Source organism: Narcine bancroftii, chromosome 5 (assembly GCF_036971445.1).
Source record: "Narcine bancroftii isolate sNarBan1 chromosome 5, sNarBan1.hap1, whole genome shotgun sequence".
NCBI lineage: Eukaryota > Metazoa > Chordata > Chondrichthyes > Torpediniformes > Narcinidae > Narcine > Narcine bancroftii.
The window spans coordinates 95,904,027-95,930,555 of NC_091473.1; the positions used below are offsets into that span (position 1 = coordinate 95,904,027).

The window sequence follows — 26,529 nt, forward strand, 5'->3', positions numbered from 1 at the left end:
ATCTCTTCCCCTAGGTGAATCCTCAAAAATTTATTTTTCCCTGGGTGAATCTTCAAACCCTACCTTGTCTTCCATCAGCGAGTCATCGAACCGACCTCCTCCAGGCGAATCCTCAAGCCCTACCTTCTCTGGGCGAATCCTCAAACCCTACCTTCTATGTGCTCGGGATGTGACACTCTTGGTTTGTCTGGTGTCCATCAGAGTTATGCTATAGGGAGGGAGGGATCAGTTGATCTAACACCTTAAGAGATGAACTGGGAAAGTGTTCCATTGGCCCGTTCTTTAATCTTTAGATGCTAGTTCAGCTGGTCACTGACACCATCCAGACCATCCAGTAAGCATTCCTCAATCTTGGATTCCTGGCTGGTTCGCCAAATGTTGTATTGAAACTGCTGTATTTTTGAACTAGTTCCATTAACTCTTTACTAGACAACAAGTTAACCTTGGAAAACCCGGTCCTGCTTTCAGCCTTGAAAGCAGTCTACTTGGGTCTCCTGCTAAACAAAGGGATGCATCAACTTTTATATTCTCGAGTAAACAAGTCAAACTAAAAGATTACATCATTATTTTACATACAAGGTAACACCCTCGTTACCCCCTCCCCTATATCCCTATCAAGGTTGAATAATATATTGTTTCAGAACACTGAGCAAAAACACACATCCCTTATCTGCACTTCCAGCATTCCAAAGCCATCTGCTGGTGCCTTGTGAAGGTCATATCAGTCTGTAACACATTCATGGTGCCCCCCTCCCCTTTAATATTTCAAGCATCAGGCTTCCATTTTGTGTTTTAATTCACTTTAATACTTCTAAATTATTTTAATATTCACTTTAATACTATAACACCACCTGTCACTCAAGGTTGGACTCCAGCCACCTTGCCGTTGGCTTGTTTAAATTTCCTAGGGTCATTATTGGCTAGGTGCCCAGATCTGAACTGTATATAACATCAGTGCATAGCATATTCTCTCTCTCTGCCTTGTGGTCCAAGCCTAGACCACACCAAGTCACTACTGTGGACATCACTGGAAAAATTGTGGGTAAGGTGTGCACTACATTTAAAGCTGAGCTATATGTGGTGAAAGGCATTTGTATAGATATATGGTCTGGCCAGCCTGAACTTAGCTGACCTTCCCTAACCCCTCCCTGGATTTCCCAATAAATGCTGGCACGCTCCTGTACCTGAAACCTGGCCAAGTAGTGTAATGCTCAGGTTTTTGGTAATTAAAGCCGTTTAATCACCCCATCATGTCAACGTGATTATTGTGTCCACCACAATTTAATTACCAAAACAAAAGCCATGGAAGCTCGGCATACAGGACAAAGCAGCAGTGATCTGGAAGATGCCTGGTCACCCAGCTGGAGGTGGAGTCAAACCAACCATGTGGTGCAGTAGCAGTCGCATCCCTGGGGTCTGCATCAACTCTGCTGCGGGTAATGGGAGAAGTTTGCCGGCCGACCACACTCACGATTGAACCCAGGGAGCCCAACACAGACGTTACCTTCGAGAGGTGGCTGCACGGGATGCAGACGTTCATACTCCACCACAATCCAAGGGATGCTGAAGATAAGTATGATCTCCTGTTTGCATCTGTGGGCGATCAGGCTTTTCCAATAATTAGAGACTGCCAAACGTACAACGAGGCAATGGGCTTGCTGCAGAAGCAGTATGGGGCCCCAACAAGCCCAGTGTACGCGAAGTACCGATTAATGTCCTGGCATCAAGCCCCTGGGGAGCCCTTCACACAGTTTGCATGGATGATAAGAGAGCTGGTTTGAGCCTGTACTGCGGTGAGTACCTCTGAGTATGCCGATGAGCTGATGTGGGACAGACTGCTGACAAACATGCTATCAACCCAGGTCCGTCAAAGACTTCTGGAAAAAAATAACTGGATATTGCAAGAAGTACTAGATTTTGGGGAGGTGATGGGGACTGTGGTGCAAAGCTCCGGCAGTCCGGTGTCCTCTTGAGGAACGAGGGCGCCGCCATGTTGGAATAAAGCACCAACGGCCGGGGCTGGGAAGTGCAGGTTCTATGAGCTGGCCAGGCACCCCCAGAAGTCCTGCCTGGCCAGGAATGCAGTATGCTCAAATTGCAAAAATAAAGGGCTCCATGCGAAGATGTACCGGGGACATGAAGTGCCAGTTAATGAAGAAGACGAAGGCTGTGTAGTTAACCAGGAATCATGGCTTTTATTAGCAGAAACTAGTGGTACAATAATGAATGATAATGGGTGCGTACACTCCCAAGGGGAGTGTCTTTAGTGATAGAGATAATACATGTCCAATGTCAGTAAAGCAGACCAAGTATAGCGAAAGACTGACAGCACGACACAAATTCACCACAGTCTCCCCCCAGCAGAAGTAGGGTTAAAATTAAAAGAACAGCTTCAAGCAGGTAAGCACATTTACTGTAAGCATAATACAACAGTAAAATAAATGCATTGAGAATTTACTGACATAGCCAAAACAAGGCTAATAACTATCAGAGCAATCAGAATATGATGAGATGTTTATGAATAGTGGAGCCTCTTGGGTTGTTTGCGATCGTGAGAAGACCTTCTTATCGGAGCAGGTGGTGGTTTTGCAGGAGTGACAACCTTGGGAACTGGCAGTGTTGATACAGTTCCCTGGTCTGTAGTATGAGATGCCAGGACTTCTGGACCCGCTCCAGAATCACCAGTGTGCGGCAGTGGGGCCTCAGCATAGCCATCTGAATGCTTACTAGGGGTCACAGGCTGTGGTGGTGCATCCAACCTCTCAGGATCACTCCAAGTACGGGTGTGCAGAAGGGGTGAACGAGGCGGGGCCAGATGTCTTAGGGGTACAGTGTCCATGCTCCCGTCTGGAAATTTAACATGGGCATAATTGGATAATTGGGATTAGTATGCAGTAGTTGAACTGGCTGGACTAGAGAGTCCGTTTTACGCGTCCGAGCGTGTCTCTTCAGCAGTACGGTTCCATGCTCAGAAAGACAGGCTGGCCAGTCCATCACAGTTCCTGATTTCCTAGGAAAAGTAAACATACATTCATGAGGTGTTTGATTTGTTGCTGTACATAATAGGGACCAAATAAAATGTAACACCTCAGGAAGTACCTCCTGCCACCGAGTAACAGGGTAATCATGTGTCTTTAACGCGAGGTTAACAGTCTTCCAGACTGTGGCATTAGCCCTTTCGACCTGTCCATTGCCCTGGGGGTTGTAGCTCGTGCAGCGGCTGGTGGCAATCTCCTTGCATAACAGAGCTTGGCGCGAAAATTTTTTACTGAATGGATTCCACGAGTGTTAGGACAGGATAAATTCCCTGAAGGTTTAATACTGGAATGTGCTCATAGAGTTTTAAGAAGAAAATATTTTTCAGGACAGAATCCAAGACCTGTTCTGATCCGTTGTTTAAACTATTGTGACAGAGAGACAATTTTACGTACGGCTATTAGAAATGCCCAGCAAAATAGATCTCCTTTGATGGTTCAGAATAATCCTGTTTTCTTCTATCAAGATTTGAGTCAAGAAATTATGTTTCAACAACGCGAATTTAATTCTGTGAAAGAACGGTTGTGGAAAAAAAGACATAAGGCAACATTCAGGTATCCTGCGGTACTGAAGATTTTTCAGGATGGAAATCAGCCAAAGTTCTTTGACAATCCTAAAGAGGTTATGGACTTTGCTCAGTCTCTACCAATCATGCAGTTTCAGGAACGATGTAGTCCTTCAAGGTCTCCAAAGAGAGTAGAGATGTAAGGTGGGATCCAGATTTTAAACAAAAAATGGAAGCAATGGTGACCGAAGTGGTAACGTTGATTTAAAAAATAAATCTTTTATTTTTTTTTGAGAAGAGTTTAAATAGTTTAAATAATGATGATAGTTTAATGAAATGGGAGTTGGGAGAGGGAACTGGGTGGGCACTAGTTTCCAGAAGTCATCAGCTACCTGTGAGTTATCTCACACCCAATATTTTGTGGGAGTTACCGCTTTGGGCAGTTTAAACAGGAGGAGGTAGTCGTGACCTCCGACCTGTTTTTTGTTTCTTTTTAATTTTTGGGTTAAGAAGTGAAGGTTTTTTTAATTATTTTTTAAAAATAAATAATTTTTTTAACTCTTTTTGTTTTCTGATTGTAATTGAGAGGGAATTAGGAGGGTTTTTTTCTCCTTTTTTTCTCTCTTTTTTTGGGGGGGGGGTTTCTCTTTTTTCTCTCTTTTTTAAGAGGATGATGTCACAGAAGATAATAAGTCAAAAATTGAGGATGTTGAATTAGATGAAGAGGAAGATGAGGGGAAAGGTGATAAGAAGGAAAAGAAGAAAACCAAGTATAAATACATTGAGGGAGAAGAGTTTAATAAAATTAAGTTAATTTCGATAGAGAATTTTGAAGATGTTATAAATGAAGAATATGGAGAATTTTATGAGTTTGAACTTTTCTTTTCTTTTTTTTTTCTTTTTTTTATATAAGGGGAGGGGAAGGGAATAAAAAGTTTATCTGATTGTTTTTCTAAGGGATGTTTTTGTTCTCTCAATGAATTATAAAGGAAACGGTATTAATGGAAATTAATTATGATTTTTTTGTATAACAGATATGTGGTTGATATATGATTTTAATATTTGAACTTAGTTTTAAAGTGGATTTCATTTGTTAAATACATGTATTATGTTTGATTTAAATATATGTTTAAGGGTATTATTTTAGTATTGATTTTTTTTGTTGTTAGTAATTTTTTTTGTTGTTAAGTTTTATCCTTTTTTTGTAAGTGGGGTTTTTTCTATTTTATTTACAACATTGTTAATTAATTCTTCACTCTTTATTTTGGGGGGGAGGGTTGGACTAATTTTAAATTAGACGATTAATGTTGTGTTATAATTATTGGGGGGGGGGTTAATTTGTGTAGTTTAATGATGTAGTATTCTAATTTTTATTATCTTATTTTTTATTATTTCTTTAAATGTAATTTTTATTTTATTCATGTCATAAAATTTTAAATAAAGTTTAAAAAAAAACAGAGCTTGGCGCAGCTCTGCGTTCATGAATGCTGAGCCTCTGTCTGAATAAATGTAACTGGGAAAACCAAAAATACTGAAGATTCTGTCAAGTGCCTTAATGACATGTCATTGAGACGTTAGGGCAGGGTATTGCGAAGGGAAACCTTGAATATTTGTCGATTACAGTAAGGAAAAATACATTTTTGTTGTTAGAAGGTAATGGCCCTTTTAAATCTAAACTGATCCTCTCAAAAGGTTGGGTCGCTTTGATGAGAGTTGCCCCAGAGCTTTAAAATACTGCAGTTTGCATTCTGCACAAACAGGGCAACTTTTAGTCAGTTTTCTGACTTCTTTGAGGGAGTAAGGAAGGTTATTGGCCCTTATATAGTACAAGAACCTTGTGACCCCTGGGTGGCACAGTCTGCTATGGATCTCCTTTAGTCCTTCAAGCTAAGCATCAGCAACAGCACGTGACAATGTGTCAGAGGGATAATTTAACTTGCCATGTCAATACATGATCTCATAATTGTAAGTTGAGACTTCTATTCGCCAGTGTGCCATCTTATCATTTTTAATTTTACTTTTGTATTTAGTACTAAACATGTAGGCTACAGATTTCTGATCAGTGATCAAGGTGAATTTTCTGCCAGCTAGAAAGTGTCTCCAGTAGCGAACAGCTTCAATGATAGTCTGGGCTTCTTTTTCAATGGCCAGATGTTTAAGTTCAGGTCCACATAGCGTGCATGAGAAAAATGCCACTGGTCTGACCTTTTGATTTAAGGTTCCTGCTAAAGCACAATCTGAGGCATTGGTTTCTTGAAACGGAACATCCTCATTGATGGACGAGAGTGCAGCTTTGGCAATATCAGTTTTAATTCTCTCAAAAGCTTTCAGAGCTGCTGGAGAGAGAGGGAAAGATTTTGTGTCAAACAAGGGGCGTGCCTTCGTAGCATAGCCACGTACCCATTTGCAGTAGTAGGAAAAGAATCCCATACACCTCTTAAGGGCTTTTGCTGAGTCTTGGGGCGGCATCTTCTTAAGGGGAGCCATTCTTTCAGGATCGGGGCAGATTTCGCCCTCACGAACAATGTAGCCCAGAAATGGTAGTTCTGTTGCATTGAACACACATTTACCCTAATTAAATGTAAGGTTGAGTTCTTTAGCTGTTGCTAGAAATTTTTTTAGATTGTTATCATGTTCAGTCTGTGTCTTACCACATATAGTGATATTATCCAGATAGGGGAATGTGCCCTGTAACTCATACGTTCTAACGATTTTATCCATCTCCCTCTGAAACACTGACACACCATTAGTGACTCCAAAAGGTACCCTCTCAAACTGGTATAGTCCCCCATCAGCCTCGAATGCTGTATAGGGTAATTCACTTTTTTTAATGGGGATTTGGTGGTAAGCTGCCTTAAGGTCAATAGTCAAGTACACCTTATATTGAGCTATCTGATTAACCATTTCATTAATGCGTGGCAGAGGGTAGGCGTTCAAGTTAGTATAACAGTTAATTGTCTGGCTGTAGTCAATAGTGTGATTTTTCACCACTTCCACCTGGGCTCGACACAGACTCCTGCTGGGTTCAATCACCCCCTCTTTAAGTAGTCTCCAAGTCTCAGCCTTAATAAACTCACGGTCCTCTGCTGTAAGAACGGCTCTTAGAGGCAATCGGTCTACACTTGGGAAATAGATTACTGAACAGGGAGGGAGCTTTGATCTTTAGTGTGGACAGACCGCAGTAACCAGTGTGGGGTATGGTAAGTGTGGGTAGGGCCCATCGAAATTTAACATTACACTTTTCATCTGAGATTGAATATCCAACCCCAGTAATATGGGAGCGCAGAGATCAGGCATTACAAAGAGCCAAACATCAGCAAGACAATGTCCCTGCAAGTTCAAAGTAACCTTACACTTGTCCCGTATAGTCTTTTTAAGTTCGCTACAAGCCATTGATATCCGTCGGTTCGCTGGATATCTCCGCAAATTTAAGGCTTTGGCAACCTTTTCATGAATGTAGCTGTCAGTGCTGCCGGAGTCTAATAAGCAATCAACAATCTCACCATTCACCTCCCCCTTCATAGTCGACCATTTCAGTCCGCAACCTTTACAGTCAATTGAGCTATCATAGGGGTACTTTGTATTGATCTCACCTCGCCGCCACTTGAAGTTGATTCAGCGGGCTTGTCTGAAGATTCCCCTCTTTCACAGTCATCTTCCATTTCAGTGGCTCCAGGATGAATTTTCTTGGCGCTTTTCTTCTTCTTCTTATCGGTGGGAGTATTCTTCGCCTTACATGCTTTAGCGAAGTGGTCATATTTCCCACAGTAGCAGCAAGTAGCGAATCGAGCCGGACACTTGTGTCTGGGGTGTCAGCTCTTATTACAGAAGTAACATTTGCCTGGGGTTCGTCCCTTCCTCTCCTTTGGGGTTCCAGCACTCCTGGATGTTTCTTTTTCAGTTTCCAGCATTTTTCTGAACTGTATAGCACTTCTCAGTATTTTGACTGCAGTAGTCTCTAGTAGCCTCTGACAGATGTAACAGGAATCAATTCAGTTGAAAAAAGCACCCAGCTTCAAAGCATTGCGGTGTTGTTCCACATTGAGTACCCTGACATCGCATTCGTTTGCCACCGAGTCGAGAGCCAGTGCATAGGCAGCATCACTTTCCCCAGGTTTCTGGCATCTAGTCAGCAACTGGTGTCGAGCAAGTACCACATTCCATGGCACCGCATAGTAAGCGGTCAGTCATTCCTGGGCTGTAGCCAGAGTCATAGCTCTTCACGTTACAGCAAAAGGGATCACACCCAGTAAGGAATTCAGGTGGCCCCACTGTATCGCCTCATCGACCACGTTGTTCCGAGCCATGTAGTAATCGAAACAAGCAATCCAGTGGTTGAAGATTTCTCTGGCCCTCGGGGCAGACTGGACAATTATCAGATTGTGTCAGTTAATGAAGAAAACGAAGGCTGTGTAGTTAACCAGGAATCATGGCTTTTATTAGCAGAAACTAGTGGTACAATAATAAATGATAATGGGTGCATACACAGTTATGCACAAGGGGAGTGTCTTTAGTGGTAGGGATAATACACGTCCAATGTCAGTAAAGCAGACTAAGCACAGTGAAAGACTGACAGCACGACACAGTTTCACCACAGGACAGCCCACTACCAGCAGAGCTGCATGCGATCCAAGGGACGGGTCATCATCTTGGGGGGAGCTGTCATCAAGACAACGATCGCTAATGTCACTTTCAGCTTCGGATCAGCATTCATTAACTTCAATTCCAATCCCAGCCATGTACAAGTACTGGGGGCAGCCATCTTCTGAGGTGCCAAGTCCGATATATTACTGACAGGAACGATAGAATGGTGACTCTGAATTGGACATAACCCTGGTCTCCGTGATGCTAAATCAGAACAGGCCTCACCAGCTGGTGCAATCAAGGATGAACACTGAGGTAAACGATAACGTCACAGATTGTTTGTTTGACATAGGGAGCACCAAAAGTTTTATCCACCCAGACATAATAAAGCACTGAAGGTGTCTCCGGAAAAGTTCCGAATATCCCTGGCATCTAAAGCCCAGTCTGCAGAGACATATGGCTACTGTCAGGTAGACTAAAGGTGCGGGGCAGGGAGTACAAGAATTTTAAAATCACGGTAATGCCCAAATTCTGTACGCCGATTATCCTGCGGTTAGACTTCCAGTGTCAGCTGATGGTCCACACCCCCGATCACGGTGCAGGACGAGGAATTTGGCACAGGGAATGAGAGTAAGCTGGGCAGTATGTGTGGGCTGTCCACCTTTCTGGTTCCTCCGCCTCCACGATTTGAGCACTTATCAGAGAATTGCAGACTGATAGTCGCCAAAAGCAGGAGATATAGCCTGGAGGACATACGTTTCATTAAAACCAAAGTCCAGAGGCTGTTGGTCGAAGGTATCATTGAGCCCAGCAACAGCCCCAGGCGAGTGCAGGTGCCGGTGGTAAAGGATGGGGGTGGGGGTGGGGGGGGGGGGAGAGAAGCAGAACCAGATGGAAATAGACTACAGCCAAACTGAATAGATTTATGTTACTGGATGCCTACCCCCTACTCCCTACCCTGAATCACCGACATAGTGAATGAAATAGGGTCTTTTCCACCATAGATCTTAAGCCGGCATATCATCAGATCCCAACCCGCCCAGAGGACAGGCCCTATATAACTTTTGAAGCCAACGGCCAACTGTATCAGTTCCTCAGGGTGCAATTCAATCTGACGAATGGGGTATCAGTGTTCCAAAGGGTGATGGACCACATTGTGGACGATCACAACTAAAGGCAATGTTCCCGTATTTGGAATAGGTCACCATATATGGCCATGACATGGAGGAGCATGATATGAATTCCTCGCCAATGCAATAATCCTAAACCTGATGTATAATCAAAAGAAGTGCATGTTCCGCAATTCACGGCTAGTGATACTAGGGTACGTGGGGGAGGGGGAAATCATGTCACCAGAGCCCAAGAAAATGCGTCCCCTTAGGGAACTCCTGTTGTCCCAGAACCTGAAAGCCCTGAAAAGTTTCATATTATGCCCAATGGGTCCCCAATTACATGGACAAGGCCTGGCCATTAGTCTTTTTTTTTAAACTTTATTTGTTCGTTCAAAATACAGATAATAAGTAACATATATAACAATAAACAAAGCATGAATGTTATATTTTATATATATTAAAAAAAAAAGGAAAGAAACCCCCCACCCCTCTTTCAGCCAACTCTCCTAAGGAGAGCCATAAAGAAAAGAGAAAAAAAATAAAGAAAAGTAAAGCATACATATTAAAATCTAGTCAATATAAATCAAAATGTAAATATTCTGAATATAACAACCACCTATTAATAAAAAAACTATAGTTATCCGTGAAACATATGTAATTTTTTTCATTATTAAACAATATTTCATCTCATTATGCCATCTATTAATATCAATCATATTCGTATCTTTCCATGTACTAGCAATACATTTTTTCGCTACAGATAGCGCTAAATACACAAAAACAAATTGAAGTTTATCTAGTTCCAAACCACATGAAAAAAATTCCAACAGTGTTACCACATCTAAAACACAAATCTGATTCCTAAAGACCATATTTTTTCAATTTTTCAGGTGTTAAATATAATTGATGTAAAAAATTATAATTAATCATCGCATAACGTGCATTTATCAGTCTAGTTGCACTATCATAACAAATATCTGACCAATCATCCTCGGAAAAAATAAAACCAATATTGACTTCCCATTTACCTTTAAATTTATCCCAACCCTTTTTATCCATACCATCCTGTAATATTTGATACATAACTGAAATATAACCCTTCTCTGGTACCCTCATTAAAAAGTCTCAAATTTAATCATTTCAGGTAAAATCATATCTCTACCGAACACGTTTTACCAAAGATTGAACTTGATAAAAATACGCTTACGCTTTATCGGACTGTTTAAACCCTGAACATTAAAAGTAGTAAACTTCAACTTTAACATATCCACTAATATTACTAAAAACTAATAATATCAATATATAAAGACTCAGATCAATATAAATAGGCCCTCCAATAGGAGAAAAGGAAACCACAAATTAAAGTCTAAATAAAATGAAAATAAAAAAAAGATAAAAAGAAAATCCCCCCCAAAAAAAACTACCAAAAGGTAGTAATCCCGAAACAAAAATTGGGTGTGGATCACCCACCAGTGGCTGATGACTAGTAGAACATAGAGCAAATTTCTCCCTCCCCAGCCAAACAAAGAATAACAACAAGATATCATAATGACATAAAAATAAAGTAAAAATAAAAAAGTTCTTCTATTCATCCAAGAGATTCCAGACTCGGCGACCCCATTTCAAGGAAACGGACTCTTTCCATTCCCATTTCTCCCATTTCTGCCGTTTCTTCCTTTTTCAGAACAACCAGATTTTTCTTTAAGAGACAATGGTGGGCTACGTCTTTGTCCTCTTACATCTGGCAACGAGTCAGCAAAACTCATTGCTTCACGCTCATTCTCAAAAAAACGAAATTGAAAGTCTCCACAAAACACCTTAAACACTGCCAGATAGCGAAAAGTAGACTTATAACCTTTACGCCACAAAACTTCTTTAACTGGATTAAATCGACGCCGACGCTGAATAACCTCTTGACTCAAATCAGGATAGAAAAAAACTCTACTATTCTGAATCATTAACGGAGCTTGTCGTTGTCTCGTGTTTTGCACTGCTAAACGAAGTATCGTTTCACTGTCCAAATAATTCAAACATCGAATTATCACGGGTCTCGGTGGTTGACCAGGCAGAGGTCTTCTTCTTAAGGCTCTATGAGCTCTTTCCAATACCAGACCTCCAGAGAAAAATTCCTGCCCCAGTATTTGTGGAATGCATTCGGTAAAAAAACGAAGAGGATCTTGTTCTTCCATACTTTCTAGCAAACCAACAACCTTCACATTATTCCTTCTACTTTGATTCTCCAAATAATCTACTTTTCTCTCTAACTCCCTCTCACGTTCTCGCAATTCTTTAATGGATTTTTCCACCTCCAACACTTTTTCTGTATTAGAAGCCACTTGTTGATGTTTCAAAAAAGCAGCCTGAAATTGTTTAAAATCCTCACAAGATGCTTCCACACGTATTTTAACTATCCAGTTCCAAACTGAGCCTCTGAGACATTTCATTCAGCATAGGCTGAATGATAAGGCTTAACTGTTTACATTGTAATTCTGAAAAGCTCAGCCCTGCTTTCTCTTGCGTAGTGACAGGACCAGGTAACTGCAGCTCCTGCTACATCTCAACAACAGGCAGTTTAACAGTTTTATTGTGGGTCTGGACTCCCAGCGACGGCACCCCGACTTCCTCAAGGGGCCGACGCTGTTCTCCCCCGCAACCCGTTGTTGCTTCAAAAACTCACAAAAAAGACCAAAATATTCAGATTGGAGTATATCCTGGGGTATTTCAAACAATGGAGTCGTCTTCTTGTGTGCCCCCTCCGTTAAAGTTGGCAGGCTGCCAGGATCAGGATTCACATCGGAGACACATGAACCTTCCTTCTGAGAATGGGTAATTCCAGAGATGTCCTTCTCCTGGTGAGTAGTAGTCATTTTTTCAGCTCCCACAGCCAATCTCTGTGGTTTAGGCTTGAAAGAAAGCAAACCTGAAGTTGTAGCAGACTGTTTATGCCCTAAATCTTCAGCACTCCGAAAATGTAGTTTCTTCTGTACTTGAGGTTTAATCTTTTTACCATTAATAGCCATAACAATTCCTTGATACTTTAAACTAAGTTTTAAAAAATTTAAACCTGAAAACAAAGAGTTAAAAACGGGTTCTTAAAAGTCTGGCCAGAGAGGTCGAGATTACACGTCTAGACTCTACGCCATCTTGCCACGTCCCCAAGGCCCGGCCATTAGTGAAGACAAAATATATTCCCCCCAACTGCAGAGGCTCATAAACCTTTTCGAGGGCATCAAGGATGAGATTGCCAAGGCGGTGATGCATGCCATTGATGAATCCATCCCATTCCATGTGGAAAGTGATGCCTCAGATGTTGCCCTAGCAGCCACGTTGAATCAGGCAGGCAAGGCAGTGGCATTTTTCTCTAGAACACTCCAGGGCCCAGAACTCGGGCACTTGGCAATTGAGAAAGAGGCCCAGGCCATAGTGGAAGATGTGCACTACTGGAGGCATTATTTGGCTGGTAGACCATTTACCATGCTGACACACCAGAGGGCTGTTGAGTTTATGTTTAACAACAAACAGCAGGGTGAAATTTTAAAAATGATAAGATCATACGGTGGAGAATCGAACACTCCAAGAATAATTATGAGATCTTATACCGGCCCGGGAAGCTTAATGAGCCACCCGATGCTCTGTCCCAGGGATTGTGTGCCAACGCACAAGCGGATCGTCTGAAGTTCCTGCATGACAAGCTCTGCCACCCCAGGGTCACAAGGCTGTATCACTTTGTGAGGGCTAGAAATTTACCCTACACAGTTAAGAGAGATTCAGGAACTGTCCCATAATGCAAGCTTCATTTTTACAGACCAGATAGAGCCCAACTGATTAAGGAAACCCGTCCCTTCGAACATCTTAGTATGGACTTCAAGGGCCCCCTCCCATCCAATAACAGGAATATGTACTTACTGAATGTAGTGGATGAGTACTCTCGGTTCCTGTTATCTCTTGTCCGGATATGACCGCAGTCACGGTCCTGAAAGCACTCCAGATCATATTCACTATGTTTGGATGCCCCAGCTACAGACACAGTGACAGGGGTTTCTCCTTCATGAGTCAGGAGCTGCAACTGTATCTATAGACGGTGGGGATAGCCACGAGCAGTATTAGCTACAACCCCAAGGGAACAGGTAAATGGAGAGGGAGAATGGTACAATCTGGAGCGCAATTCTGTTGGCCCTCACGTCAAAAGGGATGCCTCTCTCCCACTGGCAAGAGGTACTACGAGACACCAGGTCCTTGCTGTGCACGGCTACTAATGCTACCCCACATGAGAAACTTTTCTTTTCCAGGAGGTCGGCACCCGGAATCACTATGCCAGTCTTGTTGACGACACTGGGGCCAGTATTTATTTGCAGACACATTAAACCCCACAACACAGATGCCCTGTTGGAAAAAGTGCACCTGGTACATGCGAACTCACAATATGCATTTGTGCAATACCAGGACGGGAGGGAAGATATGGTGTCAATCCAAGACCTGGCCCGGGCAGATTTCACTAATACTGATCAGGTGACCCCAGAAGAACCAATTGGTTAATTGACATAGAGCCCATTCACATCCCAGGGTTTTTGACGTACACCTACCCACCCCCCCCCCCCCCCAGATAATCTGGTTACCCATAGAACCTCCTCCACCAGCACCAATCATAAGCCAAGCACCTGTGACAGTCAATCCCACAAAGATCTCGCCAGCAAGGAGCCCACCCCAACGGGCAGCGAAGGGCTCTGTAACCGAAATTCCACCCACACAGATGCATAGGGCTGCAAGCTCGGCACAGGAACAACAGGGGCCTCGCTCAGCACCTCGGAAATCACAGGGGATCACGAGACTACCAAACAGGCTGAACCTGTGATGGACACTATGAACTATGTAAAAATGTAGTAAAGTACAGTATGTTCTCCGTGTCACCACATAACCCCGCTAGGTTTTATCTCAAATAAGGGGTGAATGTGGTGAAAGGCATTTGTATAGATGTATGGATTGGCCAGTCCGAACTTACCTCACCTTTCCTGACTTTCCCTAACCCCTCCCTTGGCTCCTCCCTGGATTTCCCAATAAAGGCTGGTGTGCCCGGACTTTCCCCCTCTTTTGCTCCTGTACCTGGAACCTGGTCAAGTAGTGTATCAGTAATGCTCAGGTTTTTGGTAATTAAACATCATGTCGATGTGATTATTGTGTGCACCACACTGTATTTCTGCAATAGATCAGTGTTGGCAGAGAGCTGCACCCCCATTGGTAAAGGGAACTAGGAGTGTGTGTGAGAAAATCCCTGTCTGTAGAGTGTGTACACATGTGTGAACATATGAAGTCTAGGCAGCTACTGGTATCAGAGTCCAACCTGGGTCTGATGTGAATGTCTATATAGTTGTTTAGTAATACTGTATAGTAATGAGTATCATTTTATGTTTTCCCCTGTTTGTCTCCTGTGTGTTCATTGATGTTACTTGTGATTGTAACATTTGTGTTCCGGCTTGTCTCTATGCGAACCCACCGAATCTGATACTCTTTTAAACACAACACTGAGTCACACAGCTCATTGCCCAATTCACAAATAGACTGAGTTCTGTTCAATTGACTGAGTATTCTGAACGCTGCCCAATTAAAATACACTAACCTCATGCAATCTACATTCCTTCCTGCAGGTCCTTTTGTGGATCCCATCAGGCAATCTGGTCAACTTCAGACGAGGGACCATGCCACCTGGAGATCGACAGAGGGAGATCTAGATAATTTGAGGGCTCTATCTCCCTCTTTCTCTGATGCCAGCCTGGCCACTTATTCAGCCAAAATTTGATCTGTGATTCCTGTCTTGGGATCCTGCCAATTACACCAAATGTTAAAGTGGACCTTTGGTTGTTTGAAAACAAACATGAATACAGCTGCACAACAGATTTTAAAAATAATTTTACAAAGTATGAAAACTCCTTTACAGCAAGAAGCATTGCCACAAGCTGCTGGTTTCGCCCCGAGAGTCTACCTCATGGCTTACAAATCATATTTATACATTCTGACCCCTGGTTCTCCAAAACATTCAAACAGACTGCTCCATATAAGTACATATTTCTTGGAATTCTCTTGGGATTCATTAATCAGGTTTGTGCCCTTTACACCATGACTACCAGCCCCCCCACATCTCTATCGGGCACACAAAACTCAAAACGGTCAACCAGTTTACCTGTCTCGGCTGCACCATTTCATCAGATGCAAGGATCGACAATGAGATAGACAACAGACTCGCCAAGGCAAATAGCGCCTTTGGAAGACTACACAAAAGAGTCTGGAAAAACAACCAACTGAAAAACCTCACAAAGATAAGCGTATACAGAGCCGTTGTCATACCCACACTCCTGTTCGGCTCCGAATCATGGGTCCTCTACCGGCATCACCTACGGCTCCTAGAACGCTTCCACCAGCGTTGTCTCCGCTGCATCCTCAACATCCATTGGAGCGCTTACACCCCTAACGTCGAAGTACTCGAGATGGCAGAGGTCGACAGCATCGAGTCCACGCTGCTGAAGATCCAGCTGCGCTGGATGGGTCACGTCTCCAGAATGGAGGACCATCGCCTTCCCAAGATCGTGTTACATGGCGAGCTCTCCAATGGCCACCGTAACAGAGGTGCACCAAAGAAAAGGTACAAGGACTGCCTAAAGAAAGCTCTTGGTGCCTGCCACATTGACCACCGCCAGTGGGCTGATATCGCCTCAAACCGTGCATCTTGGCGCCTCACAGTTTGGCGGGCAGCAACCTCCTTTGAAGAAGACCGCAGAGCCCACCTCACTGACAAAAGGCAAAGGAGGAAAAACCCAACACCCAACCCCAACCAACCAATTTTCCCCTGCAGCCGCTGCAACCGTGTCTGCCTGTCCCGCATCGGACTTGTCAGCCACAAACGAGTCTGCAGCTGACGTGGACTTTTACCCCCTCCATAAATCTTCGTCCGCGAAGCCAAGCCAAAGAATAGTTTTTAACTACTTTACCATATAAGAAGGTCATTATCAACTCTAGCTGATAACAAGGAATAAAGCTAGTTTCTCTTCCAGTCAAGATTTTAAAACTTACAATCTGAAGCACATCCTTACCAGAAAGCAGCCAATACCAGATAAGATCAGGTACTATTTGTTGTCAAGTAAGAAAACAGAAATGTAATATTATGCAAAATTGTCTATAGTCTGGCATTAGGCAGGCAAAGATTCGCGATTAGCATGGCCTGGAACCCCTAAAAGTTGGAGAAAGAGAATCAAAAGAAAGTCCCATCAGTCACTAGCCCTTTTTATGGAGCGACGATGCATTGAAGCCAGCTCAACTAGGAAAAAAGAAGGTGGACTTACCTTCCATGAAGAAGGCTTTAAGGCTGCTCCAGCATTGCTTTTATGGAGAGCAGAATCGGGAGCTGCCCTCGGAGTCAATTTGGGGGGGGGGGGGGGGGTTGGTGTAGCGGGCAGAGTGGCCACGTAACATAGTGAGCCAAACTGCCACCCGTGCAGCTGGCCAAACAGCCGCACAGCATCGTGGGCCTAATTGCCTCTTGCACAGCTGGCCAAATGACTGCGCAGAGCCATGGGCCTGATTGCCGCTGGTTCAGCCGGCTGAATGGCCACACGATGCTGTGGACCAATTAACAGCGCACTAGGGAGTTAGGTAATCACCTATAAGATTGTACGGGGATCCCGTCATCTCGACTTTAAGCTCCGCGCTCTCCATGTGCATCGCAGGGGCATGATGACATCACTTTCAGTCCTGGGTGTCCAGGCCAGAAGTGATTTAAAAAGCAGGGCAAGTTTGAATAAATAGATTTTGCTAACTAACTACCGTGACTGATGCGTTGATTTAGTGACGATGCTGCAGTAGAAGCCAAAGTAAGGATTCGTAATGACTCTCTGATTGAGTTTGTTGTTGAGGAGTCTGATGGTGGAGGGGTAGCAGCTGTTCCTGAACCTGGTGACACGAATCTTCTGGCACCTATACCTCTTTCCTGATGACAGCAGTGAGAATCGAGCATGTACATGGTGTGCATCTTTGATGATGTTGCTGCTCTCTGAGAGAAGCATTCCAAGAAGATTTTCTCAATGATTGAGAGAGTTTTGTCTGTGATGTACTGGCCACTGGGAGATCAACTCTATTGCGGCAGAAAGAGACGAGCTCAACAAATGATCTACCAGTCAACATCCAGTCTCTCCGATGTAGAGGAGACCATAAGGAGAACACCAGATGCAGTAAATGTCCTTTCCATGTCTGTCCATGATCTCCTGTACTGCCAGACTAAGATATAAATGTCCATCCTTTTCAATTCCCCACCCTATTCACTTGCTGACTTGTTTGTCCATGGTCTCATACACTTCCAGACTGAGACCACCAGCAAATTAGAAGAAAAGACCTCATCTTATATCTTGGCACCCTCTAATTGGATGGCATTAAGTCTTAGGTTTTTTTTAGACAGAAATCCTGCGATATTGCCTCAAGGAAGACCTGGCATGATGCCGTGAGAGACGGCACGCAACTTCACGACTCCCTTGGGATTTAATTAAAAAAAAGTGTCTAAAAAAAAGTCAAAATATTTTAAAGTAATTGTTAAATAGTTAACTATCCTTTAACTATGTTGCCAAAAAAAGAAAATTTTCTAAATTAACTATGACAAGACCTAAGATAAGAAAAAGAAAGAAACTGGGCCTACCTTGATGCCGAAGCAAGCCACTGTATTACCTTCTGGATCCACCAGTGAAAAGCAAGCCACTGTATTACCTTCTGGATCCACCATTGAAGGCCCAGGTGAGGGAACATCCTCCGGAGTCGTCATCACGTTGACCCACGATGACAGTGCCAGTAGAAAACTCAAAAACTGTTTTGCACATGTGCAATACAGATGAACATCAAACCTTGAAAAAAATATCAAAAAAATTTAAAGGGGCAGTCCAGCATGTTAACTTCAGAACGTAAACGTTATACTAGCCAAGTGGAAGAAGCTTCAGAAAAGTCTGAAAGTGATCAAGATGCATCATGTTAAGAAATGGAACAAATGAGGCAAGAAAAATATTTTTTTAAGAAAGAAGTAAACAAGATTGAATCAGAAATTCATAAATTACAAATTAAATTTAATACAACTTTGGAAGATAATTTAAAGTTATTGAATGAAACTATAAGTAAAGTTTCAGAGGATTTGAAACAGAGGATTTGACAGCTAAAGTAGATAAAGCTCTGAGTATGATGAATAACATTACAGAGTGGATAAATTGGAAAATAAAGTTGAAATTTTTCAAGATGATGTGCAGCGTAATGAAGAAAGATCTAATATGTGTGAAGGTTCGATGACTGGTTTAATCTCAATGAATATTGATATCAATGAATTGATATCCTGGAAAACTTTAATAGAAGGAATAATGTCAAAGTAGTGGGATTATCCAAAGGTAAAAAATGCGATCAGTTTTTTCAAGAGTGGATCCTGAAGGTATTTGGAGAAGAACATTTTGAAGAATAGATTTTAATTGAAAGAACTCACAGTGCTCCAAGACCCAAACCCTTCCTAAGTCAGAGGCCTCGATCTATCCTGATTGGATGTTTGAATTATCAGGATAGAGGCTCTTGGGCTTTGCTGTGAGAAGGGCAAAGGAACATGGTTTATGAAGGAGATAAAATTTTCTTATATCCAGATTTGAGTCAAGCTTTGTAAAAGAGAAGGAAGGAATTCAATCCTGTTAAAAAAAAATTGTATGATAAAGGTTATAAATTTGTGTTGCGTTATCCTGCTACTTTGAAAAGTTTTGTACCAGATCAACAGAATGCCTTCTTTACAAATTTTGCACAAGCTGAGGAGTATGTGCAGAATTTGCCTAAAATTCAACCATCTGGCGGTACTGATTTGCTGCAATGAATAATATATTATTTTCTGTATTTTTCAGTTTATCTTTTGATTTTTCTTATAAATGAGAAAACTGAATAACATTATTTATTTTTATTTGGATTTTTTTTATTAGATGAAAACTGATGCTTTGACTGACTAATGTTTTTCCCATGGGATCGTGAGATGTGTTATGGCACTTTTGGGGTAGGGTTTTCTGTTTTTTCATTTTTTAATTTGTACTGTGTTTAATCTTTTTGGGTTTTTTTTTGGAGTGCAGGTGGTAACGCTCGAGATCGTATGTTAATGTATGGGAATTCTTCACAGATGGGAGAGATGAAATGGGATTTAAAAATAAGGAAATATGAATAAAGCCATTAAGATTGTTAGTTTTAATATTAACGGAATTAACTGGTACATAAAAATAAATTATTATTTTGTAGCTAGCTGCTACAAGCTATGACTCTGCAGAACCTATAGTGTAGGAAAAGTTATAGCTGTATGCAGGTTAGCTCAGAAAGAACACACTATTCCCAGAAAGAATGACACAAACCCCAGTTTAGTGTAGTTAACATTAAGCTTTATTGCGCTCACAGCCCTGCTTTTATTCCTAAGCTGAGGGGCATGGTCAAAGCCCCCTCAGCACTGATTGGTGCATTTGCGATCCGCTTTCCTTGATAGGCCAGTTAGGTTCCTTTAGTTGTGGCCAATTGGAGGGCAGTGCTGAGGGCTTTGTGCAGCCTGCTGGATCGTCGCATTCGTCCTTAATTTTGTAAGGCACCCCGAGGGGACTGCAAGGGGCTGCCACAATCATATAAAGAACTTAGGGGCAGATATTGCTTTTTTTCAAGAAACTAATTTAACTTAAAAAGAACACCTGAAATTGAAAAGAGATTGGGTAGATCAAGTCAAGTTTTTTTCATTTAATTCTAAGGCTAGGGCAATTTTAATTGAGAAAAACTTACCAATTAAAATTCACAATGTTGTTACGGACTCTGCCTGCAGATATACAATGGTGAATTGTCAAATATTTTCTGAAATGTGGACTCTTTTGAATATTTATGTACCTAATTTTGATGATGAAAAATGTATACAAGATACTTTTAAAATTTGGTGGATGCATATAAGCATGTTTCAATGGGCAGTGATTTTAATTTTTGTTTGTATCCTTTATTAGATAGGTCTTCAAGAACAGTAGCTTGCTCTAAAGCAGCTAAAGTTATGCTTCTATTGATAAAGATCTTAAATTTAGTTGATATATGGAGGAAAAATTCATCTTAGAGATAGAGATTATTCTTTTTATTCTAATCGGTTTGATTCTTATTCTAGAATTTATTTATTTTTACTTTCAGCTCAAAATTAATTAAGAGTATTTTATGTTGACTATAGAGCAAGAATAATGTCTGATCATTCTCCATTATTGATGGTAATTGAATTTGCTGAAACAGTAAGTATATAGATGGAGATTCAATCCTATCTTATTAAAAAAAGATATTTGAGATTTTGTAAGATATATTAAACTAAACTATTTTTTGATATTAATTTACAATCAATGGATGATAAGTTTATTATTTGGGATGCATTAAAAGCATATTTAAGAGGTACAATAATGTTTACTTCTAAAAATTAAGAAAGAATATATGAGGGATATAGATAAATTAGAAAAAGAAATAATATATTGGAAAAAGATAAACAAAAAACACCATTGGAAGATAAACATAGGCATTTAATTAATAAAAAGTTATAATATAATACAATATCCACCTATAGAATGGAAAAGTTGATTCTTAGTTCTAAACAAAAATATTATGAATTAGGTGAGTGATCACATAAAGTCTTAGTCTGGCAATTGAAGGAAGAACAAACTTTTAGAATAATTAATGCAATACAACAGGATAATAAAAAGGTGACATTTAAACCTCAAGGAATAAATGAAACTTTTAGGAAATTTTAAGAAAAATTATATACTTCTCAATCATTACAAGATTATGTTAATGTAGACAATTATTTATCATGAATAGTGTTACCTAGTTTAACTGAATTAGATAAAGATGAGCTAGATAGACCATTTACTGAATGAGAACTTATAGAAGCACCTAATTGTTTACAATTCCAGGAGAAGATGGTTTTCCTGTGAAATTTTATAAATAATTTAAAGATTTGATAATTCCTTTGTTTATGCAAGTAATAGAACAAGCTTCTAATGTGCATGCTCCGCCAGAGACTTTTTCAACAGCTATAATCACAGATATTCCTAAAAGAGAATAGAGATTAATTAAAACCAGCTTCATATATACCAATTTCATTGTTGAATGTTGATTATAAAATTATAGTGAAGATATTAGCAAATAGAATTAATATTTTTTTTACATGAATTAATAAATACTAATCAAACTGGGTTTGTTAAAAATCTTCTCAAAAATGTAGCAAGATTATTAAGTATAATTCATTTAGAAGAAAAAAGGGGTGACTTAAGTGTAACAGTAGCATTAGATGCAGAAAAGGCCTATGACAGATTGGAATGTTTTTTTTTGTTTAAAGTAAATTTGGTTTTGGATTAAATTTTATAAATTGAATTAAAGCACTTTATAAGAGCCCTAAACCTAACTAATGGACAGATATCGCAATCATTTATTTTAACTATATTGTGATAGTACAGACCTATTACTAATGTATATAGTTACAGTATCTAGAGTGTAATGACTGTGCTTACAGCGATTGGCTGAGAGCTTAGCCACGCCTATTGTCTGGGCCTTAAAGGGTTGTGTCCCTAGCCAGGTTGGATCATTCCAGACTGGTTGGCTACCTGTGAAGAGCTCCTGTCTTTTGCTAATAAAAGCCTTGGTTTGGATCAACAAGTCTTTGGTTCTTTCGATGAGCTCAACATATATCGAGTGGGAAAAGAGGTCCTTTATCTCCAGCTCTGGTGGTATTAGCCATAGAGCCTCTTGCGCAAATTACCAGTTAAAAAAAAGGTTTAGGATAAACCAAATGGAACATAAGATTAATTTATTTGTGGATGATGTTTTAGTATATTTGACTCAACCACAGTCGTTGTTACCTAGACTTTCTGATTCATTGATAGAGTATGGAAGAATTTCTGGTTTTAAAATTAATTGGGATAAAAGTGAAGTTATGGCATTAGTATAAGGTGATTATTTAAAATGTCAAAAAGATATTCAATTTAGATGGCCTAAAGATGGGATTAAGTATTTATGGATATGTATAGACAATGATTTGAAAAATTTATATAAATTAAGCTACGTTGAAAATTATTGAAGATTTGAAGAGGTTTGTAAATTTACCTATAACTTTAATAGGAAGAATTAATTGTATTGAAATGAATATTTTCCCAAGAATCCAATATCTGTTTCAAAATTTACCAATTTTTGTTCCCCAAAAATTCTTTCAGGAATTAAATCAACAAATTAGGAAATTTCTTTGGAAAGATAAAATAGTGAGAGTATAGGTGGAAACATTAACATGGAAGTATGAACAAGGTGGATTACAACTTACTAATTTTAAGAATTATTACAATGTGGCACAATTGAGATGTTCAAGATTTTAAAAGAGACAGAGAGAGTCAATGTGGATAGGCTTTTTCAATTAAGAGTGGGGGATATTCAAACCAGAGGCCATGGTTTGAGATTGAAGGGGGAAAAATTATAAGGGGAACATGTGGGGAAATTTCTTCACACAAAGGGTGGTTGGGATGTGGAATAAGCTTCCGGCGGAGGTGGTTGAAGCAGGGACGTTATTTACATTTAAGGAAAGACTGAATAATTACTTGAAGGGGAGAGGATTGGAGGGGTATGGACCAGGTGCTGGTCAGTGGGACTAGGAGGGTGGGGATTTGTTCCAGCATGGACTAGTAGGGCCAAACTGGCCTGTTCTGTGCTGTATATGGTTATATGGTTAATCTACCTACTACTGACGTCAGGCTCACTTTCCGATAATTTCCAGGGTTACTTTGAGCCTTTTTTGTCTTTGAATGCTACAGAAGTGTTGTGAATCATGACCACTGTTTCTTGAATTGTTTATTGAAGTTACTTTTGTTAGAAAGGTGGAATACTTTAAAATGAAGACAATGTCATGGTTGTGTGGGAAGCAATTAGAATAATATCATGCTGGACAGTGGAAGCTAAATTAGGAGGGAATTATAGTCGTATTTACATTTGAAATTCTGTGAATGAACTTGTAACTCAATTTGAGCCTAATTTATAATGGAATATAAAGTAGATATGGAATATAATAGTACTAAACTAAGAACCTACAGGGTCCAAGGTTAATTCCAAAACTGGGTCAGTAGTGTAAAATGAAGGGTATTGATTGACTAGAATTTTAAGGAAAAGAAGGCTGTATGCAGAAAATTTCCTCAGGGTTTTGGGCTATATTTCTTGATTTGTGTGGTATTTGTCAATAGATCAGATTTAAAAAGTTTGAAGGTAGTACACAAATTTTTGGAGTGGTTAATGTTGGATATGACACCATTATGTGAACGTGATGACGTGGGGAACCAATTTATACTGAACGCTTCGTCACACCAGTACACAAGGCAAATGGAGAAATATGAATCTGTGGTGATTACAAAGTGATCATTAATCAAGCACTACAAATTCCGGAACACCCTATTCCAAAGGCCAAAGAACTACTCCAAACAAAAGTTCACTAAACTGGACCTGTCACAGGCCAACCAACAGGTGGAGCTAGACTACAGCTCCCGGAAATAGGTAACCATAAATGCATATTTGGGATTATATACATGTACCCGTATGCCATATGGAATATCAGCAGCACCAGCCATATTCCAAGCAATTATGGACAAGTTACTGCAAGGACTCAACGAAGACTGCTACTTAGATGACATCATCATTATGGCAGGGATGACACCGAATATCTAACTACCCTAGACATTGTTCTGAATTGATTACAACAGGCAAACGTCCCACTACGAAAAGACAAATGTGTGTTCATGGCACCATCAGTGATGTATTTAGGTTTCACTTTCAATAAGGAAGGGGTACAAATGGACAACAAAGGTACAGAAGCTGTACGGAATGCTCCCTACCCGACCAACAAAACAGAACTACAATAATTTTTGGGTCTAATAAACCATTAGCGCCAAACATGTCTATGTTATGTCATCCCCTGCATGAACTACTTAAAAAGAATAAGAAATGATACTGGAACACAGAAAGTGTTGATGAACTAAAAATAATTTTAACAAGCAATAACCATATCTTAATTCATTACAATCCAGACCAAGAACTAACACTGGCAGTAGATGTGTTGCCTGTACTGTCACAGAAAACTGAAGAGGGAGGACAACCCGTGGCAAACACCTCCCGATCACTAACTACTAAATGGAAAGAGAAGGACTAGCCATCATCTTCGGGGTAAAAAGATTTCAACAACACCTGTACAGACGCAAGTTACATGTGACAGACAACAAACCAGTGTCTAATATTGGGATCAAAAAAAGGAATACCGATGGTGGCGGCAGCCTGAATTCAAAGGTGGATGATGCTATTGGCAGCATACGATTTTGATTTAAAACACAAAACCAGCGTGTGATAGTACAGATTCTATCACCAATGTGTATATGTACAGATTGTAGTGTAGGATGACTGTGATTGGCTGAGGAGAGCATAGCCACACCTACTGGCTGGTCTTAAAGGATTGCTCCTAGCCAGACCAGGTCATTCTGGACTGGTCGACCTACATGTGATATGCTCCAGTCTTTTAGTTAATAAAAGCCTGGTTTGGATCTACAAGTCTTTGGTTCTTTTGACGCGCGCTACACAGCATTACAGAATAACCACACAGATCCCCTCTCCTGTTTACCATTCCCAGATACAGAGCAGAATGAAACTATTGTAAAATGGACATCAGAAGCAACAGAAATAAATCAAAGCCAACTGAATCAACTTCTGTTAACGGCAAAGGGGATCAGTAAGGAAACCAAGAAAGATATAATACTGTCCAGAGTATTCTATTTCGCAAATAATGCCTGGCCAGAAGATCAGGAAATGAAACCCTATTACACCAGATGTGGCGAACTATCCATCGAAGAAGGATGCCTATTATGGGGAACTGGGACCGTCATTCCCAAGAAGTGGCAGCAAGATGTCCTGGCCAAACTACACAATTACCACCCAAAGATAGTGCGTTTGAAAGCACTAGCCAGGGTGTACGTCTGGTGGCCTTCCATAGCAGAAGATATCGAGCACACAGTCAAAAGGTGCAGTACAGGCCAGGAGGCACAATCCAAAGCACCTCAGGCTGAAGCAAACCGATGGAAATGGCCATCACAACCATGGCATTGGATCCACTTATACTTTGCAGGGCCATTCATGGGAAAGAATTTCCTGATAGTAGTCGACGTGTACTTGAAATGGCTGATGGTCATCCTCATCGAAAAAATGACTGCAGGTCAGAGCATTGAAAAACTCAGAGGTGTTTTCGCATCATATGTTTACCCATTGAACTAGTCTCCAACAACGGCCCGTAATGGTATCAGCAGAATTTAAAGCTTTCATGCGCAACAATAACATTTGCCACATATTGTCAGCATCATACCATCCCAGTAAAAACTAAGAAGCAGAACATTTCATATAAACTTTCAAGAAAGCCATGAAACTGAGACAAAATTCAAAATCGTCACTGACCCTCAAAATCACCAATTTCCTGCTGAGTTACCAGAACACACCAAAAGAACACCGGCAGAACTAATGTTCAGGAGAAATTTAAGAACAAGACTGTCGGCAATATGTCCAAATATCCGCCTCAGACTGCAACCGACAGCTTCCGCTAAGAGACCCAAGATCGATTGAAGTGGGGGAACCAATGTTGGTGCAAGTCTACCGCATCCACAAAGCTCCATGGGTGTGGGGAGTAGTCCTGAAAAAACTCAGCCCATACTCGTATCAAAACCTAGTGGGGGACATGATATGGAAAAGATGCATCGATCAACTAAGACCAGTGGACGACTCAATGACACCCGAAGCCAGAAAGGATGATGTGTTCAACAACCCAGCTACCAGTAGAAGCGTCTCCACAGCACGTTGATGGGCACAGAGAAGGGCCGAGACCACCGATTGAGGAGATACCATCAAGAAAGGCACCTGAAACCAGTGACCAGGCAAACAGCCCACTGAAAAGACCACCAAAAACATCTTCTCCACCGGAACAGATCATGCCTAGAGTTCCTTTACAACAACAAAGTTCCATGACCGATACCACTCTCTCCGTAGATCCAAACGAACCACATACCCACCTGAATGTTTCAAAGACTATGTATGCTGGGTAGGGGAGGGGGAAGAGTGCTGGATATAACACCACTACGTGAATGTGATGATGTGGGGAACTGATTTATACTGAACACTTTGTAGTAATGCTTGTGGTATGTGATTAGTAAAGCATCGGGTTAGCCTCCATTGACATTGTGGCTGTCTTTG

General features: G+C 40.9%; 1 protein-coding gene and 1 long non-coding RNA gene across 4 annotated transcripts in view; one reads left to right on the top strand and one right to left on the bottom strand.

Moving 5' to 3' along the window:
* The window catches only part of LOC138763749 (cystathionine gamma-lyase-like), a 109,781-nt gene that overhangs the window by 22,944 nt on the left and 60,308 nt on the right, over window positions 1-26,529 (top strand). The window contains exons 1-2 of one of the 2 annotated variants that reach the window (XM_069938451.1): window positions 19,251-19,279; window positions 20,462-20,519. In XM_069938451.1, coding sequence (XP_069794552.1) covers window positions 19,266-19,279; window positions 20,462-20,519 — 72 coding nt within the window. In that variant the 5' untranslated portion in view covers window positions 19,251-19,265. Of the gene's footprint in view, window positions 1-19,250; window positions 19,280-20,461; window positions 20,520-26,529 lie in introns of those variants that run through there. The other variant, XM_069938450.1, reaches the window with a different exon arrangement.
* The window catches only part of LOC138763750 (uncharacterized), a 30,849-nt gene continuing 6,490 nt past the window's right edge, over window positions 2,171-26,529 (bottom strand). Inside the window, exons 2-4 of one of the 2 annotated variants that reach the window (XR_011357765.1) lie at window positions 17,912-18,113; window positions 14,852-15,054; window positions 2,171-3,010 (exon numbers count right to left, since the gene is read on the bottom strand). This is a non-coding gene — a long non-coding RNA (uncharacterized lncRNA). The remainder of the gene's footprint in view (window positions 3,011-14,851; window positions 15,055-17,911; window positions 18,114-26,529) is intronic. The other variant, XR_011357764.1, reaches the window with a different exon arrangement.